The sequence below is a fragment of the Panthera tigris genome, chromosome D1 (genome assembly GCF_018350195.1).
Source record: "Panthera tigris isolate Pti1 chromosome D1, P.tigris_Pti1_mat1.1, whole genome shotgun sequence".
In the NCBI taxonomy this organism is placed as follows: Eukaryota; Metazoa; Chordata; class Mammalia; order Carnivora; family Felidae; genus Panthera; species Panthera tigris.
In genome coordinates this window covers 113,887,834-113,913,930 of record NC_056669.1, presented here as the reverse complement: position 1 = coordinate 113,913,930, position 26,097 = coordinate 113,887,834, and the positions used below count along the sequence as shown (strand labels likewise).

The 26,097-nt window shown below is 64.6% G+C and overlaps 2 protein-coding genes across 2 annotated transcripts in view; one reads left to right on the top strand and one right to left on the bottom strand.

The window, feature by feature from the left end:
- The window catches only part of MUC6 (mucin 6, oligomeric mucus/gel-forming), a 33,481-nt gene extending 23,777 nt beyond the window's left edge, over positions 1 to 9,704 (bottom strand). The window contains exons 1-23 of the mRNA XM_042959649.1: positions 9,532 to 9,704; positions 6,467 to 6,529; positions 5,802 to 6,042; positions 5,605 to 5,731; positions 5,363 to 5,453; positions 5,177 to 5,286; positions 4,801 to 5,008; positions 4,530 to 4,652; positions 4,176 to 4,296; positions 3,876 to 4,014; positions 3,675 to 3,779; positions 3,446 to 3,518; positions 3,220 to 3,357; positions 2,840 to 3,001; positions 2,656 to 2,750; positions 2,433 to 2,565; positions 2,053 to 2,302; positions 1,911 to 1,963; positions 1,700 to 1,809; positions 1,122 to 1,273; positions 833 to 974; positions 643 to 753; positions 61 to 246 (exon numbers count right to left, since the gene is read on the bottom strand). Of these exons, the coding sequence (XP_042815583.1) occupies positions 61 to 246; positions 643 to 753; positions 833 to 974; positions 1,122 to 1,273; positions 1,700 to 1,809; positions 1,911 to 1,963; positions 2,053 to 2,302; positions 2,433 to 2,565; positions 2,656 to 2,750; positions 2,840 to 3,001; positions 3,220 to 3,357; positions 3,446 to 3,518; positions 3,675 to 3,779; positions 3,876 to 4,014; positions 4,176 to 4,296; positions 4,530 to 4,652; positions 4,801 to 5,008; positions 5,177 to 5,286; positions 5,363 to 5,453; positions 5,605 to 5,731; positions 5,802 to 6,042; positions 6,467 to 6,529; positions 9,532 to 9,589 (2,991 nt within the window). The 5' untranslated portion in view covers positions 9,590 to 9,704. The remainder of the gene's footprint in view (positions 1 to 60; positions 247 to 642; positions 754 to 832; positions 975 to 1,121; positions 1,274 to 1,699; positions 1,810 to 1,910; positions 1,964 to 2,052; positions 2,303 to 2,432; positions 2,566 to 2,655; positions 2,751 to 2,839; positions 3,002 to 3,219; positions 3,358 to 3,445; positions 3,519 to 3,674; positions 3,780 to 3,875; positions 4,015 to 4,175; positions 4,297 to 4,529; positions 4,653 to 4,800; positions 5,009 to 5,176; positions 5,287 to 5,362; positions 5,454 to 5,604; positions 5,732 to 5,801; positions 6,043 to 6,466; positions 6,530 to 9,531) is intronic.
- Positions 9,705 to 17,594: 7,890 nt separating this feature from the next.
- Positions 17,595 to 25,303, top strand: LOC122231521. Its single transcript, XM_042959648.1, has 6 exons — positions 17,595 to 17,696; positions 18,003 to 18,082; positions 23,328 to 23,530; positions 23,642 to 23,775; positions 23,979 to 24,534; positions 25,162 to 25,303. The coding sequence occupies exons 1-6, from the start codon at positions 17,595 to 17,597 to the stop codon at positions 25,263 to 25,265; spliced, it is 1,179 nt and encodes a 392-aa protein (XP_042815582.1). The 3' UTR covers positions 25,266 to 25,303.
- The last annotated feature ends 794 nt before the right edge of the window (positions 25,304 to 26,097 follow it).

Below are 26,097 nucleotides of genomic sequence, written 5' to 3'. Positions count from 1 at the left end.
CAGGCCGGGCGCCGCCCCTGCCCCGCGGGCCGCCCCGGGCCTTGGGGACAGCACCTGTACCTGGGCAGCACGCGTGATCTTGATGTAGACGGTCATGTGCTTGTTCCAGACGAGGGTCAGGTTGTACCTGCTACCGACGGTGACGTCCAGCACCAGGTTCAGGGAGCCGGTTTGCACCCGGAAGTGAACGTGAGGGTCCCCCCCACTGACCGTGTACGTCCTGTCCGCCAGCACTATGGTCAGGTCCTGTGGGGCGGGGCTGTCATGAGGCGGCCTGTCCCCAGTTCTTGGCGGCCGCCAGATGTCACCGGGCTCCACGTCCCCTGCCCGGGGCTCTCTGAGGCAGTGTGGACACGCATTGGGCCAGTGCCTGCCAGAGGCCGGTTCTGTGCTGGGGGCCTGCCCTCTGGAATTTGGGCAGAACATTCCAGAGCGTGGTGGAAACCGAACCAGGGGCTGAGGATCGAGCTTCTGGGAAAAGCACCCCCGCCCCCCCCCCCCCCCCGCCCCTTAGCACCGCTATGTAGCCCCGGGGGCTCCTGCCGCCCACCACGCGGACGGCAGGGGTCTGGGGGTGCCCAGCGGCCAGGACCTGGGGCTCTGGTGGCTGAAGTGTGAGGAGGCCCCACCCGGCCCGCTCACCCCCAGGAAGATCTTGACGGCCCGGGAGCAGGTGACGCCTGACTTCCCACACACGACGTTCTCTGTCAGGACTTTGAAGGTGGGCCGGGAGCTGTTGGCCCCGCAGCCGTCCTGTGGGGAGGGGGTGCTGAGGAGCCTGCCCAGCGGCCCCCGTGGCGCCCACCGCCCACGGCCCAGGGCGGGGCCTTACTGTGGTCAGGACGTAGCTGCAGCTGCCATCGAACGTGAAGCGCTGCCCGTCAAAGGTGACCACGTGGCCCTCCCCGTACAGGGTGCAGGTAGACGAGCACCGGGCGCTCTGCCAGCACGTCCACCTCCCCCCCGAGCAGGTGCTGGGGAGAGAAGCTGGTGATGTGGCGTTCCAGGGGGTCCCAGGCCCTACGTGCGTTCCCGCTGGGCCCCGACCTTGGTGGGGTTGGTGGGAGACCCCGGGGACACCTCCGGGCCACCGGCACCTCCGGGGTCAGGTTGTGGCTTACCACGTCTTACAGTCAGTGTGGAGTTGGGCGCCCCGGGGGTAGGAGACCCCGGCAAACTCGCATGGACACTCCTCAGGGGGTACACACTGCCCCCTGGCGTTCTCGTAGAGGCCCTCGGCACAGACACAGCCAGGCTCGCACTTGGTGGGCACCTGTACGGAGAGGGTCAGCGGTCCCTGGGAGGACGGCCTTGCCTGCTGCTGCCAGAGGGCCCTGGGCCCTCCTGAGACCCCCGGTTTTCCTCCCAGTCTGTCCCCCGTGGCCACACCTGCTCCAGGCCCTTCTCTTAGCAAGGTCCTGGTGCTTCTGTGTCACTGCTGAGTGGTGACATCCCCTCCCTGAGTGGTGGGAGGCCTGGCCACCAGGGCCACTCATGACCCTCTCAGCCCCCTTTGGGCACCAGCCACCCTCGTCACGGGCTGACGGGGACAGAGGGACAGCGTGACCCTGCCTTCCCTGGGGATTTTGCAAAAATCCTCTCGTGGTTCAGGGAGAGGCCCTGGGTGGTGTCCGCCACAGGCTGTCCAGGGGGGTCTACCCTCGGGGGACCTCCCTTGCCCCTCTGCCCCAAGCCTTACGCAGGGGATGCCACTGGCCAGCATCTGGCACGTGGGGGCACAGGCTGCCCCAAATGTGTTCTCCGAAGACTGGTTGCAGGACTGGAAGGTCTTGGGGGCCGAGCAGGTGGCTGCAGGGAAGTTGGGGGGTGGTGGAGCAGAGGTGAGGCCGGCTTAGAGGGGCCACGGCACGTGGCTGTCCAGTCCCACCGGCCTCTGCACAGCTACGTACCCAGGAGCATCTGCGGCCGCCCTGGGCAGCTCAGCCTCCCGTTGATGCAGTAGCTGCGAGAGGGGTGCTGTGTGAGTGCGCTGGCCCTGGCTGGGGGCCGCGGGCTAGGGTGGGCCGGCTCCCCTGGGGACCCCTTGCTCACCAGATGACGCCGTTGACCATGGCAGACTGGTCAGCTCGGATGAACTTGGAGCCGTCCAGGAGGCAGGGGCACTGGGCCTTGCGCACGCACCGGGCCTCGTGGTCGAGGTAGGTGCCCTCGGGGCAATTACAGCCGTCCATGGGCACGGCACTCGGGTGGCACTCGGCAGCGCGGTCGGACAGCGAGAGGCACGTGCGGCCGCAGGCCCGGCTGTCGTAGCCGAATGTCTGGTTGCCCGTGCAGGGGGTGGCTGTGGGGGCGCTGGGGTCAGGCCCTCGGGGGGGTAACTGGGTGGGACCCCGTTGTGACCCCTGCCCCCCCTCCCCCATCCCCGCATGCCCTGGGCCCCTCCCACCCCTGCCTGCGCCCGCCACACGCACTGCAGTTGTCCACGCCGCTTCTCCAGCCCCGTAGCAGGACGCCCCGTGTGGCACACGCTCGGGCATAGTCACTCAGGGCGGCGCAGATGTGGAGGAGGGTCTCCTCGTAGTTGCAGGCCTGGTACACGCACCTCTGCGGGTGGACAGGGCATGGTAGCCGGGAGACCCCCGACCCCCAGGGCCCACCCCCTGGGCCCCCCACTGGCCCGCAGGCCTTGCCCACCTTGTAGAAGGGCCTGGGGTTCACCGTGGCATGGCACTTCTCGAACACCGTGCCCTCCCTCACCAGCACTGAGCAGCGGGTCTCTGCACACACCTCTGGGGGGACAGGGGCGGCATGGGTCTTGGGCTTACCCAGCCTGGGCCTCGCGCCCACCCGCGGATCTCCCCCGGGGCCTGGCACTTACTGTTGAGCTGGCTCATGGAGCAGGGGTCAGTCTCACGCTCAAGCGAGGCTGGGCAGTTCCCGGTCCGCCAGGAATCCACAAAGAGCGAGGCAGTGCCCTCAACGATGCCCGTGCTGGCCATGAAGTCGTCGGTCGTGTCCCCGTTGAAGGTGCCACAGAGCCCTGCACCGGCCGGGCTGTGAGGCGGGGAGCCAGCCTGCTCCCCTGCCCTGCCCCAAACTTCAAAGCCCGTCTCCTCCCATCACCATGCCCTGGGCATGAGGCTGTCACTGGCTGCCACCTGGGAGGGCCAGCCTGGGGCCGTGAGCGCTGAACCAGCAAGACTCTCTTGGGCCCTTTCCCTGCTCTGGCCAAGCCGGGCAGGCCAGGGAGGGGCTCACCCGTGGTCTGGCCTCTGAACTGGGGCCCGACGGTGACGTACGCCTGGAACACGGGCTTTAGCTGGATCACGAGCTCCAGCCCGAAGGTGGTGGCCATCTGGAGGTGGGTGGACGTCTGCCTGAAGACTGTGATGTTGCCTGGGGGGACAGGGGGCTCAGGAAGCAGCCCACTTTGGGACTGTCTCCCAGTGCGGCCCTAGGTGCTGGGCAGGGGCTAAAGACGTACGAGTCTTGTATGGGAGCCACTTGGTATTTCCTTTGTTGGTGAGGACCTCGTCCTGAGAGATCACGATTTTGTCCTGGAGGGAGGGTGGCCTGAGTCATGGGGGTGCCAGGAGCGGGGGGTGGCCTTCCCTCCTGCCAGGCCGGATGAAGCAGGAGCTGGGACGTAGCAGGGATGCAAATGCTTGGGAACCCGGGGTGAGTACAGCAGCCGCGTGACAGGGTGGCCTTACCTGGCTGGACTTGTAGATGACAGCAGCTAGGGCGGTCTCCGAGTGAGAATGCCCGGACTTGTCGTACAAGGCCATGAGGGACCCCCCGTCGGGGAGCTGCGGGCTCTAGGAGGGGGATGTGGCTCAGCACAGATGGCCTGGGGGTGCTCGGTGTGACCCTCCCCCCCCCCCCCCCCCCCCCCCCGCTGTGGCGTGTCCTACCTGCAGGAGAATGTAGGTGCAGGTGCCGTGGAAGCGGTAAGGCCTGGCATCGAACGTGGTGACAAAGGAGCCGCCTTCCAGGGAGCAGCGTCGGGGGCAGGGCTGCTCTGTGCACTTCCACTGGCCCATGGTACACTGGCTGCAGACCGGGAGGGGGTGACCCAGCTGGCACCCCCAGCCGCTCCAGGCTGGCAGAGCTGGCTGCCTCCGGGGCTGAGGTTGCCCCTAATATAAACCCTGTGTCCCGCCCCCCACAGCTCCGTCTTGCCCGTGTGCCCTGGCAAGCCGTCCGGCACTTACCAGGTCTGGCAGGCGGATGTCATGACCTCCCCAGGGGCGTAGACCACCCCGCTGAGCACGCAGGGGCACTGGGTGACCGGCACGCAGGTGTGGTTTTTGGAGATGTCATCGAGAACCGTATCTGCAGGAGAGGGCTTTCCTAGGCCCGGGGCTAGATGCCCTCCCACGCCCTCGCTGGGCAGTCCTCCCCGGCTCCCGTCCCTCCGTTCCCTGACCCCGTCCGCCGCTTGCACTTGCAGCCACCCTCCCCTCGAGCCAGGGTGCCCAGACCCAGGTGCTGCTCCTGGTCGGATCCGGTGCCGTGTGTCCTGGCGCTCTCTTGGACCCCCCCAGCGACCTCCCCCCTGCCCTCACCTCCTGGGCAGAAGCAGCCGAAGGTGCAGAAGCTGGAGCAGGCGTGCTGGGGGTTGGAGCAGGTCCTGACGCAGGCCTCGCCGCACTCCCGGTACACCTGGTTGGCCGCGCACTGGCCCAAGGCTGCAGGCACGCCGGCCTCCGTGAGAGCCCGCCCCTCCTGCCCCGCCGCGCCCAGGGCTTAGCCCAGCCCTCCCCCGCCCCGCCCGCTCTCCTTCCGTCTCACAGACATGGGGGGGGGGGCACGGGGGGGCCTTTCCCCGGGACTCACAGCAGAGGCCGGGGCCCCGCCAGTTGCTGACGGCCTGGCCAGCCATGCTGCACTGGCGTGAGTACTCAGACAGCGTCGCACAGCTGCAGTCCCGCCGGCCTGGCGGGACGCACGCGGCCATGTCCACCTGGCAGCTCAGCACGAATGTCTCTTTGGGCACGTTGCACTCGGGGGACACCAGGGTCAGCAGCTGGCTGCAGGTCTGGGCCTGGGCAGAGGGCCGTTCGGGGTTTTGGGGGTCAAGGCCGATCCCACACCGGCCTTAGAAGGCTAGGGGTGTCGTTGGCCTCGGAGAGCCCCTCACACTCCACCGGCCGGCCCCGACCGTGGCTGAAGGGCTACCGCGGCCCCTGGGGGTCCCCGTCACCTCACGTACATGCTCTGCCTGTGGGACCCAGGGGCTGGGGACGGCCTCGTAGGTGCAGATCTCGTTGGGGTCATCCAGCGTCTGGAGGGCGGCATACACGTGGGGTTCCAGGGGTTTGCCTAGGGGTGGGGGGCGGAGCAGGGTCAGCACCATGGGGCCGGGCCTCGGGGGGTCTGGGCCCCGGCCCCCACCTACCTTCCTCACTCAGAAACTCGTCCGTCCGCTCGCCGTTGAAGTCTCCACAGAGACCGCACAGCCTGCCCCTGTGCCGCTTCTCTACGAGCACCTGCGGTGGCGGGTGGGTGGGCACCGCCGTCAGGGGGCCCCGGGACCCTCGCCGCACAGGTGGGGTGAGCCCGGGCCCGCCCGGGCTCCTGGTCAGTGCCCCACCCTGGGAGGACCGGCCCCCGGCCCCCCGCCCCTGCCGGCGTCCTCACCATGAGGTGGGTGCCTGGGCCCCACATGACCACCAGCTCCAGCTCTAGCTGCTTGGCCACCAGCTGCACGCTCTGGCCGAAGGGTATTATCTGGAGCCCGTTACTGGTGTAGGGCAGGCTGACGACCCTGTGGGACGAGAGTGGTCAGGGACAGCCCCCTTGCCCGCCCAGCCGCCCACCCCAGCCACGTGGCCTACCCCACATCCTTGATGGAGATGACTGCCTTCTGCACGGTGACCACAGAGGCCCCCAGCTCCACAATGATCCGGGAGATGCTCCCGCTGGGCTCCCGCCGTAGCTGGACGCTGAAGGCGGGCGACGCGTCTTTGCAGGTGGCAGAGAAGATGTAGTTGCAGGTTCCCGGGAAGTCATACACGTGGCCGTCGAAAGTGGAGAAGTGTCCGGCCCCCCATGTGGAGCACCAGCCCTGGTCTGAGCCTGTGGGGGTAGCGGACAGAGTCTTGGGGCCCTGTGTCCACCTGGCTGATGGGGCGGGTGTGGGGAGGCTGGACCCCACGAGCTGGGCCCCTGGCTAAGTTCCAGGCCCTCCTGGTGTGGCCGGGAAAGAGGCCCTGCCCGCCCCGCAGTCCCAAGCCAGCTGTGGGCCGGGTCTGCCTCCCAAGCCTTACAGGAACTGAGGCATCAGCCCCGGGGTCTGCAGGGCACAGAGCCGCAGCTCAGCGCCCACGCGGGCACCTGCCCCCTCCGGCTGCGTGGGCCTGTTTCCCTCCAGGCGAGGGGCCGGCTGAGACTTTGCGGAGCTGGGTTCCCCTCAGGGAGACCCCAGACCACGGCTACCCCGTGGCCTCGGTGCTCCGGACAGCTCTGCAGGACGGGATGGGAGGCTGGCTGTGGCCCTCACCTGTCTTCGGGGAGTCCTGCAGCCTCTGGAGGCCCGGGTGCACAAAGGAGGTGTCGTCTAGGCCTGTGTGGGCAGAGGCTGCGGTCAGCACCGCCCCGGGTGTCCGGCTTGTCGGCCAGGACCCGTGTGGCGGGAGCTCAGAGCCTGCCGGCTCCGGCTCTACTCCTCACGCCCTCTGAGCAGCCCGGCTCAGCCACGCGTGTCACACGTGCACGGGGTCCCTGCGTGGGCAGGCCAGTGCACGTGCCTGTGTGGAAAGGCAAGGAGCGGGGCCTGAGGGCGAGGAGATGGCAGTCGGGGGTGCTGGGAGGACGGAGAGGCCCCTGGGGGAACGAGAGGTGTGCGGCCCCGTGCCAGTCCTGTGGGCGGAGTGGGGCGAGGGGTCCCTGTGCCCCGCCGCACCTGCGGTCTGCCTGCCGGGCTCCCAGCACTCACGCTGCGGGTGCCCCCCAGGTTGAACAGCGAGAGCCCCCCACGCAGGACAGACAGGCTGCCTGGCTCCCCTGTGGACCTCGGGCGGGAGGGGCCTTGTGGTCACTGAGCAGGAGGCCGAGAGGCGACCTGGGGAGGGAGCGGCCCCCTGACAGCACAGGGCTAGGCCTTGGAGGCGAGCCGGCCTGGAGTCGGTGGGCGGCTGTCCGGGCTGTCCTTCCGTCTGGCTGCACCCCACCCACCGTGCTCCCAGGGGTGAGGTCCAGAGTCCCCAGGGGGCTACCCCGTCTACCAGCCGCCCAAAGTGGCTGCGTTCCTACTTCCTCTCTCCCTGTCAACCTCTTAGTCTTGGGATCGTGGTGACCGTAACTAGAGAAATGCCCGGTGAAGACGGTCACGTGACCGCCAGGGGCAGGAGTCGCTGACCCCGCTGGCGACTCCAAGCGCAGCTGGAGTCGGGGGCCTCACCTGTGGGCCGTGGCCTCCTCGGCTCTCCCCCCCTGCCGTGCTCCCAGTGCCTCCGTCCCCCAGACCCACTCGGGCCCTCAGTTCTGCCGAGGCTCCCACCTGCTTCAGCAGCCTGTGCAGCTGTTGGTGTTCCTGATCCTGCCCCCTCCCCGTGCTCCCTCTGCCTCTGGCTCCGCCGTGTTTCTGGGTCTCGGGGCGATGCCAGGGGATGGGGACAACTGCCCGGTGGCCGAGGGGGTCCCCAGATGGGGCAGGTGGCACAGAGGCTGTGTTGCTCTAGTTCCAATGGGCTAGTGACACTTGGTCTCCTGGGCCTCTTCCCTCCACGGTGTCCCCTACACGGCTCCCCATCTCTGCCCCTCCTCTCAGTTCACCACCGCCCCCAGGACAGGTCCGGCTGTATCCTCTGCCCCACCCCCCACAGTGGGTCACTCCCTGGTCCCCCCCCCCCCTTGCAGTGGCTACTCCACCAGCTCCTTGTCCCCCCCCCCCCCCCCCCCGCTAGCCTCACTGAAGCCCTCTGGCTCTGTGTCAGCCACGGCCCCCACCACTGGCGGCGGAGGCTCCCTTGAGGCACACTCAGGAGGCAGGCCAGGGGGCCCTCTGCACTTCCCGCTCAGAATCCCAGGACAGGCATGGCCCCTGCCCTGGACCCACGGGGTCCAGGGCGGGCAGCTCTGCCATCCCAACCGTTCTCAGCCCCGCGGGTCACAGCACCGCCAGAGCACGTGCTGTCCCTTCTACAAGCTGGGAGACCCTGCGCGCCCCTGCCCGTTCCGTCTCCACCCCGGCCTGCCCCAGGAGCCTTCTTCCTGTACCTGCCCCAAGTCCCCAGCACCCCCAAGGCCCCTGCGTCTGACCTTGTGCTTTTTGAGTCTCTGGTCCAGGAGGGCAGGGCCCCCCTTTCAGCACCCTCACGCGAGTTGGTGCTCAAAGGGTGTTTGCCGAAACGTGGATGGATGGGGCCTGTGGCACTCACAGCTGGACCCCCATGGCTCGACATCCACTCGTCACACCTGCAGGCTTGCACCCCACCCCGGCTGGCTCCCGGGTGCCCCCCTTCTCGTCCTGGTTCTGGGTCCAGGTCTCAGAGGGGACATGCCCGGGCAAGTGGCCTTGGCTGGCCAGGGGTCCTGAGTGCTCAGAGCCACGAGGGTGAGGGACAGGCTTCATGGGAGGGAAGGGGCGGGGCAGGCCGAGGGGAGACCCACTGGGCTCAGGAGTTCATGGCCCACCCCCAGTACCTACACTCAGGGTCCCCGGCCGAGGGCCCGCCGAGGAGGGAGCAGCCGACCAAGGATTAAGGAGAGAGAAGAAACCAGTCATGCTGGGCTCGGGCAGAGAGAGGCCCAGAGGGCTTGGTGCCCGCAGTCTCTGGGCCACCACGGGACCCCTTGGGGCTGGCGCCTTTCCAGGCTTGGGGGCAGGAGTGAAGGCTGTGCTCAGCCTGTGGCATCGGGGGGGGTCTGGGGTGGTTACCAGCAACCGGAGGTGGGGGTGAGGGGAGGGGGAAAGGGACCCCTGCTCCTTGGGCCTGGCTGGGAAGATGGGGCGGGAGGAAGCGGCGGCCCTGTCTGAGCCTCTGCAACGGTGGTGGTGGCCCTGGGCCCTGACATGTGCCCCCTTCCGGCCCCGCTTCCTTAATCCTTACGGTAGCCACATGAGGGGGGGAATGTTTCCTCCACTTTTACGGGCAGCGAAACTGAGGCCTAGAGCCCACTTTGTGGCTCGTCTGTTCATAGGACCCAGTGGAGCTGGGGTCTCCAGCTGGGCCCTTTGGCTCCAGCACCCATGAGGCCGCTGCCCTGCTCCCTATACCCTACAGCGCTCTCAGGTCCTGGGGCCCAGTGTGGAGAGCGGAGCCCCGGGCAGCACCGTCCTGCCCAGCATGCCCGCATCTCGCTGCACGCACGGCTGTTGAAGAGACTGTGTGTCCCCGAGGGACCCCTGCCCTGCCGCAGCCCAGCGTCCTTTCTTGGCCACTGTGCCCAGGGCAGGGGTGAGTGGCAGCCTGCTCTCTGGCAGAGGCCCGGGTCTTGGCGAGTGGGGGGCAGCTACAGAGCAGGGAGGGGCCTCCGCTCCATCGACGTCCTTGCGGCCAGCCTGACGCCGGGGCAGCGGGCGTCTGTCCGCCCCTGTGGCGCGGCCTGCAGGCCCCCACTCACCAGCGCCGAGCAGGGCTCCCCCGCAGGACAGGAGCAGCAGGAGCCGAGGCCCCAGCATGATGCGTGAAGAGAGGTCACCGCTGGACCCGGCCCCTCCCGTCGCGGACACCGGGCAGGCTCCCTGCACCTGTGTGCAGCCCGAGTGGCCGGCCCCGGACGCCTTATGTAGTGGCTGCAGGCCCCGCCCCTGCCTCACCCACTGGGCACCGGGGTGGCCAGACAGGACTTGGCCTTCGGAAAGCTCTTTGGTGGGCGGTAGCCCCATTATCGCTGGCCTCCAGGCAGGGGCCAGCATGGGCCCTCCAGAGCCTTGCAGACACGTCCTGTGTTTGCTCCAGGCTGAGGTGGCAGGGGCACCATCAGCCACACCTTGGGGGCTGAGAGGGTGCTCGCCCCGGGGCGTGCAGGGAGGCTCCTGGGCACCGCTCGTCCCTGGCGGGGGAGCCCAAAGTGCTCGGATGGTCCCCGGGGTGGACTCCACCCTCATCCAGACCCTAGCACCCCCAGAGGTGCCAGCCTGCCCAGCCCCACCCCTGCCTGGGAGCAAAGACCACCCAGTGGAAGGACCACATTTTGGGGTGGGGCCATCACTGACAGCAGCAGGCCTTGGGACACCTCCCCGGGGCCGATACCACCCCAAAGCACGGGGGCCCCCCGTTGGGCACCTCCTCCCTGGCGATCCTTCCCCGCCAGCCCCCTGGGAGGGTGAAGCACCAGAGTGGTCCTGCTGTATCCAGAAGGGCCCCCGTTACCTTTTTCTGACCCCCATGGCTCTGAGTTGCTTGTAGGCAGAGGAGTAGGGCCGGAGCGGCCACAGGGGGCTGCCCATCTGGGAGGGCATCTCTGTGGGGGCTGGGTGCCAGCCTCTGGGTGCCAACCTCCCAGGCAGAGGACCAGGGGCTGTGCCCACCGCCTCCTGGGAGAAGGAGGGCAACAGCTCAGGGGACAGGGAGTGGGCAGGACACAGGCCAGCACCAAGAAAGGGGTCAGGGTTAGGCCCAGGATGAGGATCGTGATCAGGGCAAAGGTCAAGATCATGGTCAAGGTGAGGGTCATGATCAGGGAGGGTCAGGAGGTGTGTGTGTTTCGGATCCTTTGTGGGATCTCCCAGCAGTCGGGGAGCAGGTATGGGTTTGATGATTCTCCAGGGCAGCCTGGCCTTAAATGGGAGCCTGTGTGGGACCCCATGTGGGAGCCTGGGGCCCTGGTACAGGGGCTTCCCCTTTCCTGGGGTTGGTTCTGGCCCCACAGAGACTTGGGGGTGCAGGAACCCTGGGCTCCTGCTGCCGAGGAACCCCCAGGCTGAGCTCCCCACATGACACCCCACCCTGCCTCACAGATAAGCTGTGTTTACGCTAAATAAGCTATAGTCTTAACATAAAATTGTTAAAAAAAAATTTTTTTTTTTTGTTTATTTTTGAGAGACAGAGTATGGGAGGGGTAACGGCAGAGAGAGAGGGAGACACAGAATCTGAAGCAGGCTCCAGGCTCTGAGCCGTCGGCACAGAGCAGGACACGGGGCTCAAACCCACAAGCTGTGAGATCATGACCTGAGCCGAAGACGGACATTTAACCGACTGAGCCCCCAGGTGCCCCTTAACACAAAATTCGTTTCATGGAGAGCTGCACTCAGCGGCAGCTGGCCCTCCGGTCCCTGAGTCTGGGCCAGGTGGGTGTAAGGTCCCCAGGTGTGCTAGGCACTCCCATGCCTGCGTTTTCCTTTAACTCAGAAGCAGAGGTGGATAACGAGGGGTTCCAAGATGCTCTCCTGCGTTCCTCTGCCCTGGAACCACCCCTGCTGGGGTCACTGTGGGGGTTCTCCCTGCCCTTGGAGAGCTCACACCCTGATGGGGGTCTCACGTCGAAGCTCTGAACTTAGAGGGGGCAGGCCGTTGGGTGGGTGGGGGCTGAGGTCCCACAGGGACAGGTGGGTGGGTCCTCCTCGAACCTCAGCCCTGGCCAGGATGCTCGGTGGGTAAGGGTGCCTAGACAGGTGGCAGTGGGGAGGTGACTTAGCCGACCTTGGGACAGGCAGGATAAGGAGAGAGGCCCAGAACCCTGCTGGAAAAACATACCTGGGATGCCTGGGGCCCTCTCCCACCAATTAAAGCCACCCCTGAGGTCCCCTTGGGCCAGGGCTGCCAGGCCTTGTTCTCTGCCTGGACCCTTGTGAGCCACCCCCAGCTGCTTTGCCCACCCACAAGTGGAGTTCTCACCCAGCCACGGGGCTGCCTGCTACCCCTCCCAGGAGGCACCCGACCACAGGGCCTTGGCACGGGCCGCTCAAGCCTCAGGACATGCCAGGGGGACAGCAAGGAATGGAGCCAGAGAGGGAACTGTGGTCATGGGCACACCCCCGGATCACTGACCTGTAGGACCTGGGGGAGGGGCCAGGGCTTGTGGCATGTAAGGGGTCCCCACGTTGGGGTCTCCGGTGGCACCTCTCCCCCCCCGCCTCCCCCAGCAGCTTGAAGGACTCCAGTGTGGCCCCAGCAGAGCTTGGGTCACCAGGGCTGCCAACAAGGCTGTCATGGGGCCTGGACTAAAGAAATCTGTATACGTGGGCATGTGTGAGACTCGGTTTGAGTTTCCTGGAAAAAGCCATACATTCCAGAGACTGTCACCTCCGAGCTGTTCAGGCCTTGTGTGCACAGTTAGTGGACGGCTCTCGCCTGGAGCCGTGGGTCCCAGGTCCCTTTCTATACACCGGTTTGGCGGGAAATCAGGCAGAATGGCGTTTCTCTTTGCTGACCTGGGAGCCCTGAATGTGCTGAGCAAACAGTAGGAGATAAGACTGTGTGCACCCATTGTTCCTGGCCGTGCGGGTGATAAAGGCACAGCCCGCTGGCCAGCCTTGGGAAGCGGAACCCACGGGCTGGACAAGTGGGTGATTGTTCGGCCTCACGCCCCAACTCAGACCCCTGCCCTCGCCCTCTGTCTGCATGGCGGGGCCCTGAGCGGCACATCTGGCCCCGGGTCCCGGCTGGCGCTCCGGAGGGCCCGCAGCCCCAGGGCCCGGTGTCTCCGCAAAGGGGCCCTTCACAGCCCGCTCGGGAGGGCGGGTGCTGGCCCCTAGGTAGTGGCTCTCCCGGAGGCCTTGACCTGACCTTCACTTGGGACCGAGAGCCTGCTTGAGGATGTAGGCATTCACCGCCGGCAGGTGCTTCCAGAAAGCTCCTGAGCAGGCTTGGGGTCCCCAAGACCCCGGGTCTGCTGGACCCAGGTTTGTGGAGGTGAAAGCGCCAGAGTACACAGTGGCCAGCCAGCCCCTCTGGGCCCCACCGGCCAGGTGTGGCATTCCTCAGGGGAAGGCAGGTCAGGCTTCACCCCAGGCTCGAACCACGGCTCGGCCCCAGCGGTCACCGTCTGATCCAAGTGCCGAAAACCACGGCTTTGGGGAAAGATTTCCATACGGGAGCCGAATGTGCCCCGGGCCTGGCCAGCGGCCGTGACCTTTCTGAGGGGTGGGCCCGGCAGCAGCCAGGGAGGCTGTGGTGACCGACAGCGCTGGGGTGTGTGGCCCACATGGGGTTCCATTGCTGGGTGCGAAGTGGGGCGTCCTCCACCCCTGACATCGAGGACAGAGCTGAGGGGCTGGCCTCAGCCCCTGGGCACCCGCCGATTGGGGAGATTGTGCAGACCAGGAGACCCAGGGCCTCGAGGGGCCTGGGAGGGGACCCGGCAGTGGAGGGACCTCTGGCCTGTGGCGAGAGTCACTCCAGCCCCACCTTTGCCCCAAGATCCGCGTGTAGCTGGGGACCCAGCAGGTGCCCCTCCTTCTCTCTCTCTCTCTCTCTCTCTCTCTTTCTCTCTCTTTCTCTCTCTCCCCACCAAGTGTCATTCTTGATCCCCACCCCCGGCAATCTGCAGCCCCTTCCTCCTCAAGACCCTCAGCCCTGGAGCTTCAGGCCTGCGACCCCTCCAGGTACCCCCGTCATGCCCCAGCCTGCCTCACTTGCCTTGCTCTCTGGCCCCCTGCCCCCCTCCCGGGCTGGCTCTTGCTGCTTACTGGCCCCTCCAGACCCCAGCCCTGCTGAGGCAGCACCATAGGCAAGGGGCCCCTGGGCCACCCCTGCTCCCTGAGCCACCCCTCCTGTGGTCCCGGGGCCACCCTGCCTCCTGCCCTCCCCCCAACCCCGCACCTGACCCTGCTCGGTCTGCACCTTTAACCTCTGCCTGCCCTAGGCCTGGATTTGGGGTGGGTGCTGCCCACCCGAGGCCAGGGCACCGACCAGCACCCCCTGCCTTCCGTCGGGGGGGACCCTGTGCTGCTTCCTGTGGTAGCTGAGTGGCTTGTTCCCCCAGCTCCAAGTGGAGGGTCCGGAACCCTCTGTCCCCTCAGCTGAGGGCCCCCTGGGAGTGACTGCAGTGATGTGCCCCCAGCCCCTGGTTGGCCCCCAGCGGCCCCCTCCCTCCCCGCCTTGGCTGAGTGCCCCCCCGCACCTCTGTGCTGGGGCCCCGATTGCCAGCGGATGTTGGGAGAAAAGCAAACAGATAAGGTCGGTCAGGCAGGATTTGGGGTTTGGGCCCCGGTGGCAGGAACACCGCGAGCCAGGCGGGGGGTTATCTGGCCTCCCAGGTATGGAGGTGGCAGGTTCTGGAGTGTTTGCTCTCCGCTGGTGGCCAGGGGGTGGAGGCTGACGTTGGCGAGCACATGGGGACTAGGGGGGTCATGTTGGGGGGCGTCCAGTTCCGGCTGCGCCCAGACGGGGCAGCTTGTCTGCAGCACACGCTTGCTTCTCTCCGTCACGTGGGTCCGCGCTGTGGCCACAGCCCTTCCCGGCCCTTGCCGCGTGCTCACGCGGGGAGAGAGGCAGCAAGGAGCTGCCTCTTCTTACAGGGGCACGAATCCCATCCTGGGGGCCCCAGCTCACGACCCCATCAGCTCCCAAGGGCCCATCTCCTAATTCCACTCCCTTTGGGTAAGAGCTTCAACATGTGAGGTTTTGGGGGGTGGTCACACACAGGTGGTTCATCACAGTGTGGGAGGTAATCAGGCTTGGGGGTCCTGCCGGGCCACGAGTCGGGTGGTCTCTGAGGGCAGACGTCTTCTGAGCTGGGAAGGCCCTGAGCGGCCCAGGAAGGCTTCCTGGAGGAGGTGGGCTAAAAGTGTGGGCCAGACAGACCCTCAAGGCCAGGAGCTGGGCCAAGGGAGGGAGAGGTCACGCCAGAGTGTGTCCTGGCTCTAGAGTGAGCTGGAAGAAATGGAGAAACTGAGGACCGGGGGTGGGGGAAAGAGGAGGGGCCCTGCACGAAGGGGAGAGGCAGCCGGCGAGGGTGGGCCCGGCCAGGTCCGAGGGGTCCTGGGGCAGGCTGGCACTGCCCGGTGTGGCCTGCAGTGGTCCAGGAGCAAGACCGGCCCTCCCGTGGCCCACAATGGCTGGTTCCACGTGGCTGGTCAAGGACACAGAGCACACCGTACGGGACCAGGTGGCCTTCTAGGGCCACTCACACCAGGGGCCGGCCCAGGGGGGCCTCAAGTACTCCCTACTTGCTAAGCAAGTACTCACAGCCCTCGGACCGCTGCTGGCCTGCCCTCCAGGGGGGCCCAGAACACACCGGACGAGAGGGCCAAAGCCCCGAAAAAGCCTGCGTGGCAGGGAAGGTCCCAGGGGGTCTGAGGCTCCAGACCCAGCCAGCATCAGGGGGCAGGGGGCTGAGACTGGCCTTGGGAACAGCCAGTTCCACGGTCCCCTCCTGCTAAAGCAGCCCCCGTGGCTGGGGTTAGGAAAGTGGGCTGCACCTGGGTGCAGGGACACAGAGGTCCTTCCCCCCCGACCTGAGCACAAGAGGAGGTGACACGGATGGTGTGGCCGACTCACCTTCGGAGGCTTGTTGGGGGCACTGACACCTGCCGTGTGCAGGCGGTGGCCTCGGTGGCCTCCCTCTGCAGAGTTTCAGGAGGGACGCTGGTGGGGGGGGGGCGAGAGGGCCCCGGCTGGTGGTGGCTGGACCCTGGCCAGAGGACACTTCCGTGCACCCCACTCCCAGCCCCGCCGCAGAGGCAGGACTCCTCTGCCGCTCATCGCTGTCCATCGTTTCCAGGCTCAGAGCTGGGTCCCCGTGACCCCACGCCCCTCAGAGGTTAGGAACCATTTCTGGAACCGTAGGAGCCAAAGGCACGGGATGGAGTCTCTCTTCTCCTCCCAGTGGGTAAAAGCATGACTTTCTGTTGGGTGTGTTGGTTTCACTCTTGTTTTCCTTAGCAGCTCAGGCAGGTGTAACTGAGCCACCAAAAACCGCATGTGTTTGAAGAGTACCGCTTAATGGGTTTTGACCCAAGCACATTCCCGCCACCACCACGGGGACAGCAGGGCCCCAGGTGGCCTCGAGCGCTTTTGCGACCCATCCGCACAGGCAGCACACGGACCCAGCGCACACACCGCAGGCTCCGTTGCATCGTCCAGATTTTGTGTAAAGAGAATCCTGCCGTATGGACTCTTTCATCTGGCTGATTTCGTTCGGCATTTTGAGCGAAATCGTTTGAGATTCATCCCCGCTGTTGCCTGATCAGCACTTTGTTCCGTTTCAGCGACGAGCCGCGCTCCCTGGCGGGGCGCCGCGGTCTGCTCGTCCGCTCCCCCGGCGCTCGTGTGCGCACAAGTCACGTGCGTGATGCCGGGCGTGGCATGACGGGCACGTGGCTTTCTGACTTCTAAGGGGCCGGGCGAGCTGCTCCCCAGAGCGGCCGCACTGATTCGCATCCCCGCACCCTCTGTTTCCTCCAGCACTTGGCGGGAGCGTCATGGCCATTGTAGCAGGTGAGGAGCCGCATCCCGCACACGCACTCACTTGCCATCCGTGTGCCTTCTTTTGTTTTCTGTGTGGTTTTTTTTTTTAATGTTTATTCATTTTTGAGAGAGACAGAGAGAGAGGGAGACACAGACTCCAAAGCAGGATCCAGGCTCTGAGCTGTCAGCACAGAGCCCGACGCGGGGCTCGAACTCACAAACTGTGAGATCATGACCTGGGCTGAGGTTGGACACTCAACCGACTGAGCCACCCAGGCACCCCGGTTTTAAAGTTTATTTATTTATTTTGAGAGAGAGCAGGGAGGGGCAGAGAGAGAGGGAGAGGGAGAATCCCAGGCGGGGCTCAAACTCACACACCTCGAGATCATGAGCTGAGCTGAGTCAGGTACTCAACACACTGAGCCACCAGGCGCCCCCACCCGTCCGTGTATCTCCTTTGGTCAAGTGTCTGTTCACATCTTTGCACATTTTAAAACCAGATTATTTGGCTTTGATTCAGTTCTGAGGGCTCTTGATCTATTCTGGACACGAGTCCTTCTTCATCAGACGCAGGGTTTCAGAGTGATTTCTTCCTGTGTGTGGCTTGCCGAGATACCCTAACCATGTCTCTCAAAGAGCAGATGTCCTGGGGCGCGTGGGTGGCTCAGCCGGTTGAGCGACCGACTTCGGCTCAGTTCGTGATCTCACGGTTCGTGGGTTCGAGCCCCGTGTCAGGCTCTGTGCTGACAGCTCGGAGGCTGGAGCCTGCTTCGGATTCTGTGTCTCCCTCTCTCTCTGCCCCTCCCCTGCTCATGCTCTGTCTCAGAAAGAAATGAGCATTAAAAGAAAAACAATAAAAAAAAAAAGAGCAGACATCCTCAATCTGGACAGTGTCCAGTTTACCGAGTTTTCTTTGATGGATTACGCTTTTTCAGTGTTGTAGCCGGGAAATGACACTTTATCATTAGGAAGTGACTTTATTCTTGGTCTGCTAACATTCTCTGCTCTGAAGTCTTTGGCGTTAACATTGTCCCTGGATCCTTGTCTCAGTGTGTTCGCATGTCCTCTTCTGTGCCTCTGCCTTGAAGACTCACGTGCACCTTTATACTGACAGTGGGTTTCTTTAGGCAACTACAGAGGTGACCAGCTAGTTTATGTGGCCTGAGAACCCGTGTGGGGCTCCTGGGCCCCCGGCGCTCGTGCCGAATGCAGCCATTGAGACTCGGGCTCCAGTCACCCTCCTGCCTCTGGTTCCCTTTCTTCCGTCTTCTGTTACTTCTTTTGGATCGGCTGAATACTTTCTCATGAGTCCTTGTGCCCCTTCACGGTGCTATGCGCGACAGCCCGACTGCCCGAGTCACAGCCCGGCTCCGGGAGACACCGCCCGGCGTGCCACGGAGCCTGCGCCGCGCCGCGCCCACGCCCGTCCCCGTGGTGGGTTATCTCCGAAGAGGCTGAAATACGACACGGCAGGCTTCCACGCCCGTGTGCGCGCGTCAGCAGGCCTGTCTTCACCTCCCAACACCGTTCAGTGTCCGCGGATGCCTTCTTTCTGCCTTTGTTTTTGGGACGTTTCCCTGGGATGCCAGTTTCTTTTCCTTTGTGTCCCTTGGTGGTTCTGACGGAATCATCGGCCACCGGGTCATGTGTGTTCGTCTCTAGAGATGCGTCCCCACTCTGGTTCCTTTGCGGCCGGTCTCGCTGTGACTTCCTTCCTGTTTCTCGTCTGACCCCCCCCAGTGCGTGGTTCCTCTCTGGACCTACGACCTCGGCTTCCCTGACACCGTCCCCGTCCCCGAGGAACGGCTTCAGCCCTTACGGTGCCTCTGTGAACACGCGGGGTTCGGCTGCCGTAACCGCGTGGGCACCCCTCCGGCTCACCCTAACTCCTGCGCAGCCCTGCCCTCCCCGACCCCGCGTCTCCCCTGCTCTCCCGGGGTCACAGCCCAGCTCCTCCCGGCCCCCTCCCTGCGGTGACCGGGAACCTTCTCTTCCGGGATGGCGACCCTCGCTGCCCGGTGACCAGTGTCTTGACTGTTTCCCATACTGTGATCCACCTTTCAGCCTCGGGGAGGAGGGAGACTGGTCTCCGTCACTTCCTTTGCTGGAGGCGGACGTCCCGGATGAGATGGAACTTAAAAAAAAATCACACCGTGGTACATAGTCACTGAGTAAAATGTGGAAGAATGCATAAAAGTAGCAAGAAGGTGCCGCCACCACCCCCGCCCCCGGAGTCCCCGTGTCCAAACCCGCGAACCTTCTGAGCACCTGCTCCTTCTCTGTGTGCCCAGCACCCATATCCCTCTCCCGGGATGGCCCCGACACCAGGCGTCCACAGTCCCCGCTCTGGAGGCTGGAGTCCCAGACCCAGGTGCCGGCAGGTGGGTTCCCGTGAGGCCCTGAGGGAGGGTCTGTTCGTGCCCCTCCCCCAGCCGCTGGCGGGTCCGGCTTCTCTGGGGCTTATAGACGCCCCCACCCCCCCACCCTCCTCGAGTGGCCATTCCCTGTGACTCAGAGTTTCCCTCTTTTCGTTGGGGCATAGTCCTGACAACCTCTAATGACCTCATCTTAACTCACAACACCCGCAAGGACCCCGTTTCCAAATCAGGTCCCCTTGCGAGGTCGTGGGGGTGCTGACTTCAGCCCAGGAATTTGGGAGACACGGTTCAACGCCAATTGTACACTTCCACGTCCGGGGTCTTGTCTCGGGGCCGCAGTGCAGGGATCCCTCTGCCCTTTGGAGACACTGTTTCGGGGGCTACATGGTGCATCCTTCTCATCTTTCGGGAGGTGCGTGGGACAGGCCGGTCTTCCCGAGGCCTCTGTCCTCGTCCTGCACTGCGGGCTGCTGTTGCAGAAGGAGAAGCCCTTTCCCTGGACCCTGCCTGGCCCCAGAGGGGTCTGGGCCGTGGGTGCCCCTGTGCCAGACCTCTGTCCCTCAGGCGTCTGAGCCTGCTGCACACAAGCGGTCCTCCCACGGGACCCCCCCAGGGTATGAGTCTCCTCCTGGGTCTCACCCAAATGAATGGGGCACGCCCGGGCCCACGGCCTCACTGGGGCACTCACAGTCTACAGGACAGGGCCGTGATGACCCCTTCACGACAGCAGTCTGTGCTCACTGCCCTGTGCCGGGCTCTGCTCCCCGAGGGTCTGTGGCTGGAGTCTGCCCCCCCCCCCCCAAGTGAGCCCAACCCTGCTGACCCCATGCAGGGTTGATGGGCCGGCAGTTCCCTGCGAGCTGCTCCTTGAGAGCTTTTGTTGACTTTCCCAGCTGGCCAGCTCTGTAATCTGCTGGTCAAAGGCCACATCCGCTTCCTCGAGAACCGTGCACGTGGCCACAGGTCCATGCCCTGCCCCTGCTCCAGCCGGTGCTGCGTCACAGACCCTGGTCCCAGGTCCAGCTCTGGCATTCTGGCTTTGTGGAGCCCTGGCACCTCCTGGGGGGTGGCCACCTGCACTCTTTCTTTGGGAAAATGGGGACATCGGAAGCTCTCTGTCTACCCCTGGCCTGTGCACACGGCTGAGGCCACACCCGGGGGAGACGGGCCCCTTTCCAGGGGCAGGGGGCACAGGCTCTGGTCTTTTGGTCTGGTCTCAGCTCTTTGCTGGGTGGGGCCAGGGGCTGTGTGGACCTGTGCAGGCAGGGTCCCATCTCTTCCCACCCCCAGAGCTAAGTGGTAATTCTGGCCACTTCCCAAGCCTCACAGGCCTTAGGTCTTAGTGGTCACATGTCCCCTGTCTCTGGGGGCCTTCGGTCCTCTCCCGGCCCCTGGCTTCCCTGGGAGGGGCCCAGACCAGGTGGGGCCCAAGTATTTGGGTCACAGAGGGCCCCGATGGTCCTCTGAGGGCCTCTGGGTGGGGCCAGGGCCCCCCTCTTGATGCGGGACACAGACTGGCCTTTTGTGCGTGGCAGGCCGAATCTCAGGGATTTCCTCAGGCACTCACTCACTGGGCCGAGCTCCCACGTGGTCAGAGGTGGGCAGCCCGCCGTAGGGCAGGGCCAGGCAGGGAGGGCCATGACAGAGCAGGGGACGGCTGACCAGCTGGGGACAGAGTCCCCACTGAGTGTGACTCTTAGAGCAAAGGGGTCCCTGTGGTGCAAGTGACCGTTGCTTCCCGGCCGTGCTGTGGGAGCACAGGGAGCGATGGCCGCTGTCCCAGGTTCGGACCAGGCACAGAAAGGGGAGAGGCCCGCCCTGCATGCCGGCTGCAGACCTGCAGTCCCAGCTGGGGCGGGGGCCCCTGGGCCCGAGGGGACCAGAGCCGTGCAGGACGCCTCCCAGGGCCCACTGTGCACAAAGACCGTGGTTCCTGGGCCGGTGAGGGTGCTCATCTGCTTGACCGCCAGGGGGCAGGGGCCCTGACTGCAGGGCACCTGGGGTGGGCGTGGCCACACTCACTGTCACGCTCAGGCTCACACCTTGCCCACATGCTGGCCCTGGTGTGCACATGCTCACCGCTCACGTGTGTGTGTGTGGTCCCACACGCCTGCTCCCTCACATGGTCTCACACACACACACACACACACACACACACGCACGCCCCCCAGGACAGAGTGCGGGAGCCAGGCGCCACCTGCTGGTGAACATCATCCTGGTGTGACACCTGCTTCTGGAAGCTTCCAGAGCTAGCTGTGCTCAGGTGGGGGTGGGGACACAGTCCCAGGGGCGAGGTCCCTGCACAGGAGGCTGTAGGGGCCCCCAGCTCCCAGAGCAGGCCCAGGTGGGCAGGCAGCACAGCGCACTGGGAGGGTGGGAGCACCCAGCTCCCGGGACCCCCACCCCGGCCTGGCAGGGCCTGCGTGCGGCTCCGGGGGAGGAGGCCCTTGGCTGCACCTGACCTGAGGGACTCTGGTCCCCACGCTCTCCATGGCTGTGCTGAGTCCCTCTTTCCTGTGAACGTTCAGGACCCCAGGCTCCGACACCAGCTTTCCACCCCTGCTGCCCACAAGGACCCCAATGATTTGCAGTCGCCTGGCCTGGCCCAGGAGGAGGGGGCAGTTGCCTGAAGGTCAAAGGGAAGGTCACCTTGGCTTCCGCCTCTGGGGGACCCTGCTCACCAAGGACTCACGGGTGGGTTCTTCCCCACCATCTTTCTGTGAAGTTGACAGGCATCCAGCTGCCTTGACCCGCCCCTCCCTTCACCTTCCGTGGCTGCCCCGCCCCTGGCTCCCTGGGACCGTGGTCCCCACCCCCAGATCTGATCACGATGCTTAGGACATGTCCACAAGCACCGGCTGCCCCCCATGAGAGAGAACTCGGGGGCTCCGTGTGCGCCTGCTGGGACCCCGCAGACCTGCCTCTTGGCCTGAGGCGGGGTCTGGGGCCTGGCCCGGGACTCCGCATGGTCACTGGGCAGCTGGCAAGTCCGGGGGCATCAGGGGGCGGGCTCGGCTGGGGGTGGCGGCAGAGCTGGTCTCCGCCTCCCCAGCCAGACGTCTCCAGGTCACTACTCACAGACCCCGAATTCTGAGGTGTCGCCCGCCGCCCCAAAAGCGCCCCGGCGCTCAGTCTCTGTGTTGTTGGAGCTGAGGGCAAGGTCAGTGGTCTTGGTGGGCGTGTCAGGCCAATGCGGTGGGCCCCAGACCCCCGATCCCGGAGACTGCCTCCCCCTGGCCACCCCCAGCCCCTGGGAGAGCACCTTCCCCACAAGGCTTCTCAGGACGGGACCCCCTGCACCCCCACTCCTCGAAACACTGGCAGCGGAACCCTGTCTGGTCTGGGAAGCGTCCCGGTGGCCGGAGACCTGCTTGGCCTGTCCAGCACTGCCCCTGGTGGGGTAACAGCCCGTTTCCTAACTCGCCTGTAGGTGGGGACAAGCCACATCAGGGAAGGGGGTGACCCAGGGTCACATGCACCTGGAGCCTGGCCCCCGCTGGCCCCCTCAGGCCCAGTCACCTTGGTGGTCATTGTGGTTGGTGCTGTTCGGGGATGGCAGCTGAGGACAGTGTCTGGCCTGAGGTCCTCAGACCCCTAGCCAGCCACACGCCCACCGCCCAGGCAGCCCCTTCTGGGCTGGGGGCCTTCATAGTCACTGCCTGTTTGCTCATGGGTGGACCCCCTCACTGCCAGGGACTTAGCTGGCCGGCTGTCCCAGCAGCCCGGCTGAAGGCCCTGCCTGTGTCTGTGGGGACTTCTGCCCCATGGGCCGCTGCTCTCCCCTGGCAGCTGGCCCTCCTGCCCCCAAGACACCTCGCGGACCACAGGCCATAGATGGGGATAGGAAGTGGCAGTCCACACAGGGGCACGGGAACCGGCCTCTGCCATCAACAACGGTGGGCTTTTATTGAGCACCAAATGTATGCAGCACCTGCTGAGGGTGGGAGGCCCCAGAGCAAAGAGCGGGCTGGCCCTGAAGAGGCCGGTGAGGACCTGTGACTGCAGACACCCCTGAAACCTCCAGCCCCAGCCCTGCACACCTGGGCCCACCTCCTCCTCCTCCCCCTGCGCTCTCCCCCATCCTCCTTCCTCCCCCTGCCCTCTCCCCCATCCTTCCTCCCCCTGATGACCTGACCTGTTGCTGGGGGGTGGGGACCCGGAGGAAATGACCTCTAGGGACCTGACCTGTTGCTGGGGGGTGGGCTCCAGCAGAAGGCAGCCTTGCTCCTCTCCCAGCCTGTCCCTCTAGGGGCTACCTCGGGCCGGGGCAGGGCCAGGAGGGACCCCCTGGGTGCTGAATGAAGGCTGCGGTGGGCTAGGTGTGGCCAGTGTCCCCCTGCCCAGGGGACAGATGCAGGGATGGGGAGGGTCCTGTCTGGTAGCTGACACGGTGCTCTTGGTGTGGTCCCGGGTTCCTCACCCTAACTCCCCTCCCTCATGCCTCACCCAGCCCACCTCTGCCCTAATCTCACCCCAAGCCGCGGCCTAAACCCCTCGGCCCTGAGCCCTGAACCCTCACCCGTAACCCCAGCCTAACCTCTCTCCCTGAAGCCCCCTGACCCAACACCCCCGAGGCCGGACCCCTCTGAGCTGACCCCAATCCTCTGAGCCTTGCCCCATCTGTGCCCCCGACAGTGTGTGAGTGTCAGACATGCAGGCCCTGAGCCCCAGCCCTCTCTGTCCGCAGGCACATCCCGCCTGGGCCCGAGGGCAAGGCCGTGCCAAGCGGGGACTGTACTTCCCAGGACACTGCTCGATTCTGTGATCCGGACGAGGGGCCGCCCGGCTCCTTCACGTCTGAGAAGCAAACCGATCCTTGGGGGCCTCCCGGCCCCAAGATCCCAGGGCTGGTTCCCGGAAGATGCGGGCACAGGAAGGGCGGTGCTGGGCGTGAGCCCACAACAGGACCTGGTCATAAACTGGGTGGGGCCGCGGGGCAGACAACTGGCCCTCCCCGGTGGTTCCTTCCCAGCCTGGCCCCCAGCTGTCGGCCTTTCCTAGGAACTGGCACCTTTGTTTGCCCTTTGAAGGAGCTGCTGGCCTTGCCTGGCCGAGCCCTGGCCCCGGGGGCTGCAGACACAGAGTCCACCCTGCCCGGCAGCGGGGCACAGGCCTGGGGGACCACCGCTGCCCAGGCAGGGGGACCGGGACCCAGCATAGGCAGGGCACGGGCGGAGGCCCCGCGGCCGCTGCCTGGCCCTGAGCTGGGGCCGGGAGCCCACGGTTCCTCTTTCCCGTGGCCTGGCGGCGTCTTGGATGGAGGAGGGTGAAGGTCCACTGAGGGAGAAGGGCCCACTGTCATTTTAGGTTGAAAGGGGACGCTGGGCAGGGGAGCTAGTGTTTGTTCCGCTCCTGCTGGCGGCCCCTCCCCAGGCATCGATATTCGTGGGGTGATTCTAGTAACACTCTCAGACGGGAAATTGTCTCAGCCACTCCCTGGCGTGGCCCACGATTCCCTTGGGACCCCCAGGGCCCTTGGTGGGGGGGCCGTGAGCACCGGACTCTTCAGGACGAGACCGCCAGTGATTGGCCCGTTTCACTGGGCTCGCGCTGGCACGGGTGGTACGGGAGCCGCCTGGGGGAAGCCGGGGGCTCCTTTGCAAGGTTCCCCCGTCCCCACCACACGCTGCCGGGGGGCCCGGCGGGGAGCGTCCCTCATCTCACTTCCTCTAGTCTTGGCCCCGAGGTGAGGACGGCCCGGCCCCAGGAAGCCCTGTCTGGCGGCCGCGGTGTGAGCACAACCGGCCCCTCGGAAGAAGCGCTGGCTGCTGTGCGGTGGGTCTCAGACCTGGACCCTGGCGGCCCTTCTCCCAGGACGAACGAGGGACCCCGTGGCTTCAAGGAAAACAGCGGACAGGACCGTCGTCGTTGCCGCGGGAAATCTGAGCTTTCAGGTTAGGGGTTCGGAGCCACGTCAGCGAGGCGGCTTCCCGACCTCAGGGCCGGGCCACGCGGTGGAGGAGGGAGCGCGAGGGGCCCTGCTGGGACATCTGCAGGGGGACGGTCTGCGGGGCCCTGGGGACAGTGCGGGCCGCGCGGAAATCACAGAGCAGGATGGACCGGGGGCGGGGGCTTTGCTGTGACCCACGGGGAGAGTCAGCTGCTGTGGGTTCACCTGCCACGGGCTGGGGGTGGCTCCCTTCCCAAAGGACCAAGTCCAAAAACAAACAAACAAACAAACAAACAAACAAACAAACAAACATAAGAAATGTGGGCCCCTGGGTGGCTCAGTCAGCTGAGCGTGTGACTTTGGCTCAGGTCATGATCTCACGGTTTGTGGGTTCAAGTCCCGCATCGGGCTCTGTGCTGACAGCTCGGAGCCTGAGTCACCTTCGGATCTGTGTCTCCCTCTCTCTCTTTCTCTCAAAAATAAATAAATAAATAAATAAATAAATAAATAAATAAATAAATAAATAAATAAACAAACCAAAGGACCAAGTCCACGTTCTTCGAGGAGGTGATGGACGTGCCTTTTCCCGCTTCTGTGTGAAGCTGTGTTTTCTCCGGTCACTTCCATCCAGACGAGGTGTCCTGTCCAGACGACGGTGGACCCACAGCCAGGAGACGAACCTGCTGCCACGAAGCCCGGAGTCCAGATCTGCACAAACACCTCTCTTCTCACTGAATTTATGTGTTGGAAAAGAAACAAGTTTTATTTTATTTTATTTTATTTTATTTTATTTTATTTTATTTTATTTTATTATTATTTTTTAATGTTTATTTATTTTTGAGACAGAGAGACGGAGCACGAGTGGGGGAGGGACAGAGAGGGAGACATAGAATCCCAAGCAGGCTCCAGGCTCTGAGCTGTCAGCACAGAGCCCGACGCGGGGCTCGAACTCACAAACGGTGGGATCATGACTTGAGCCAAAGTCGGACACTTAACTGCCTGAACCACCCAGGTGCCCCCAAAAGTTGTATTTTATAAAACTGTTACATAGGGGCGCCTGGGTGGCTCGGTCGGTTAAGCGTCCGACTAACCCTAACCCTCAGGTCATGATCTCACAGTCCGTGAGTTCGAGCCCCGCGTCGGGCTCCGTGCTGACAGCTCAGAGCCTGGAGCCTGTTTCAGATTCTGTGTCTCCCTCTCTCTGACCCTCCCCTGTTCATGCTCTGTCTCTCTCTCTCTCAAAAATAAATAAATGTTAAAAAAAAAAAAAAACTGTTACATATATTAGCATACGATATGTTCATGTTATTCTTAACTGAAGTAACTCACGTTTTAAGAATTTCTAAGTTTTAATACCCAACGTGACCAATATTGATAGATCTCACCCACATAAACCAAAGCTCCGGGGGGCCCTTGACACTTTTTAAGGTGTGAAGAGGTTCTGATGTGGAGACAGCTGTCCCTGTCATTAGGGAGAACAGAGGATTCATTTTCCTCGTCCAGCTGGGGACGCCCCTCTTGCCAACTGGAAAGAGCGTGTGCTCCTGGGCTCCCTTGCACCTGCTTG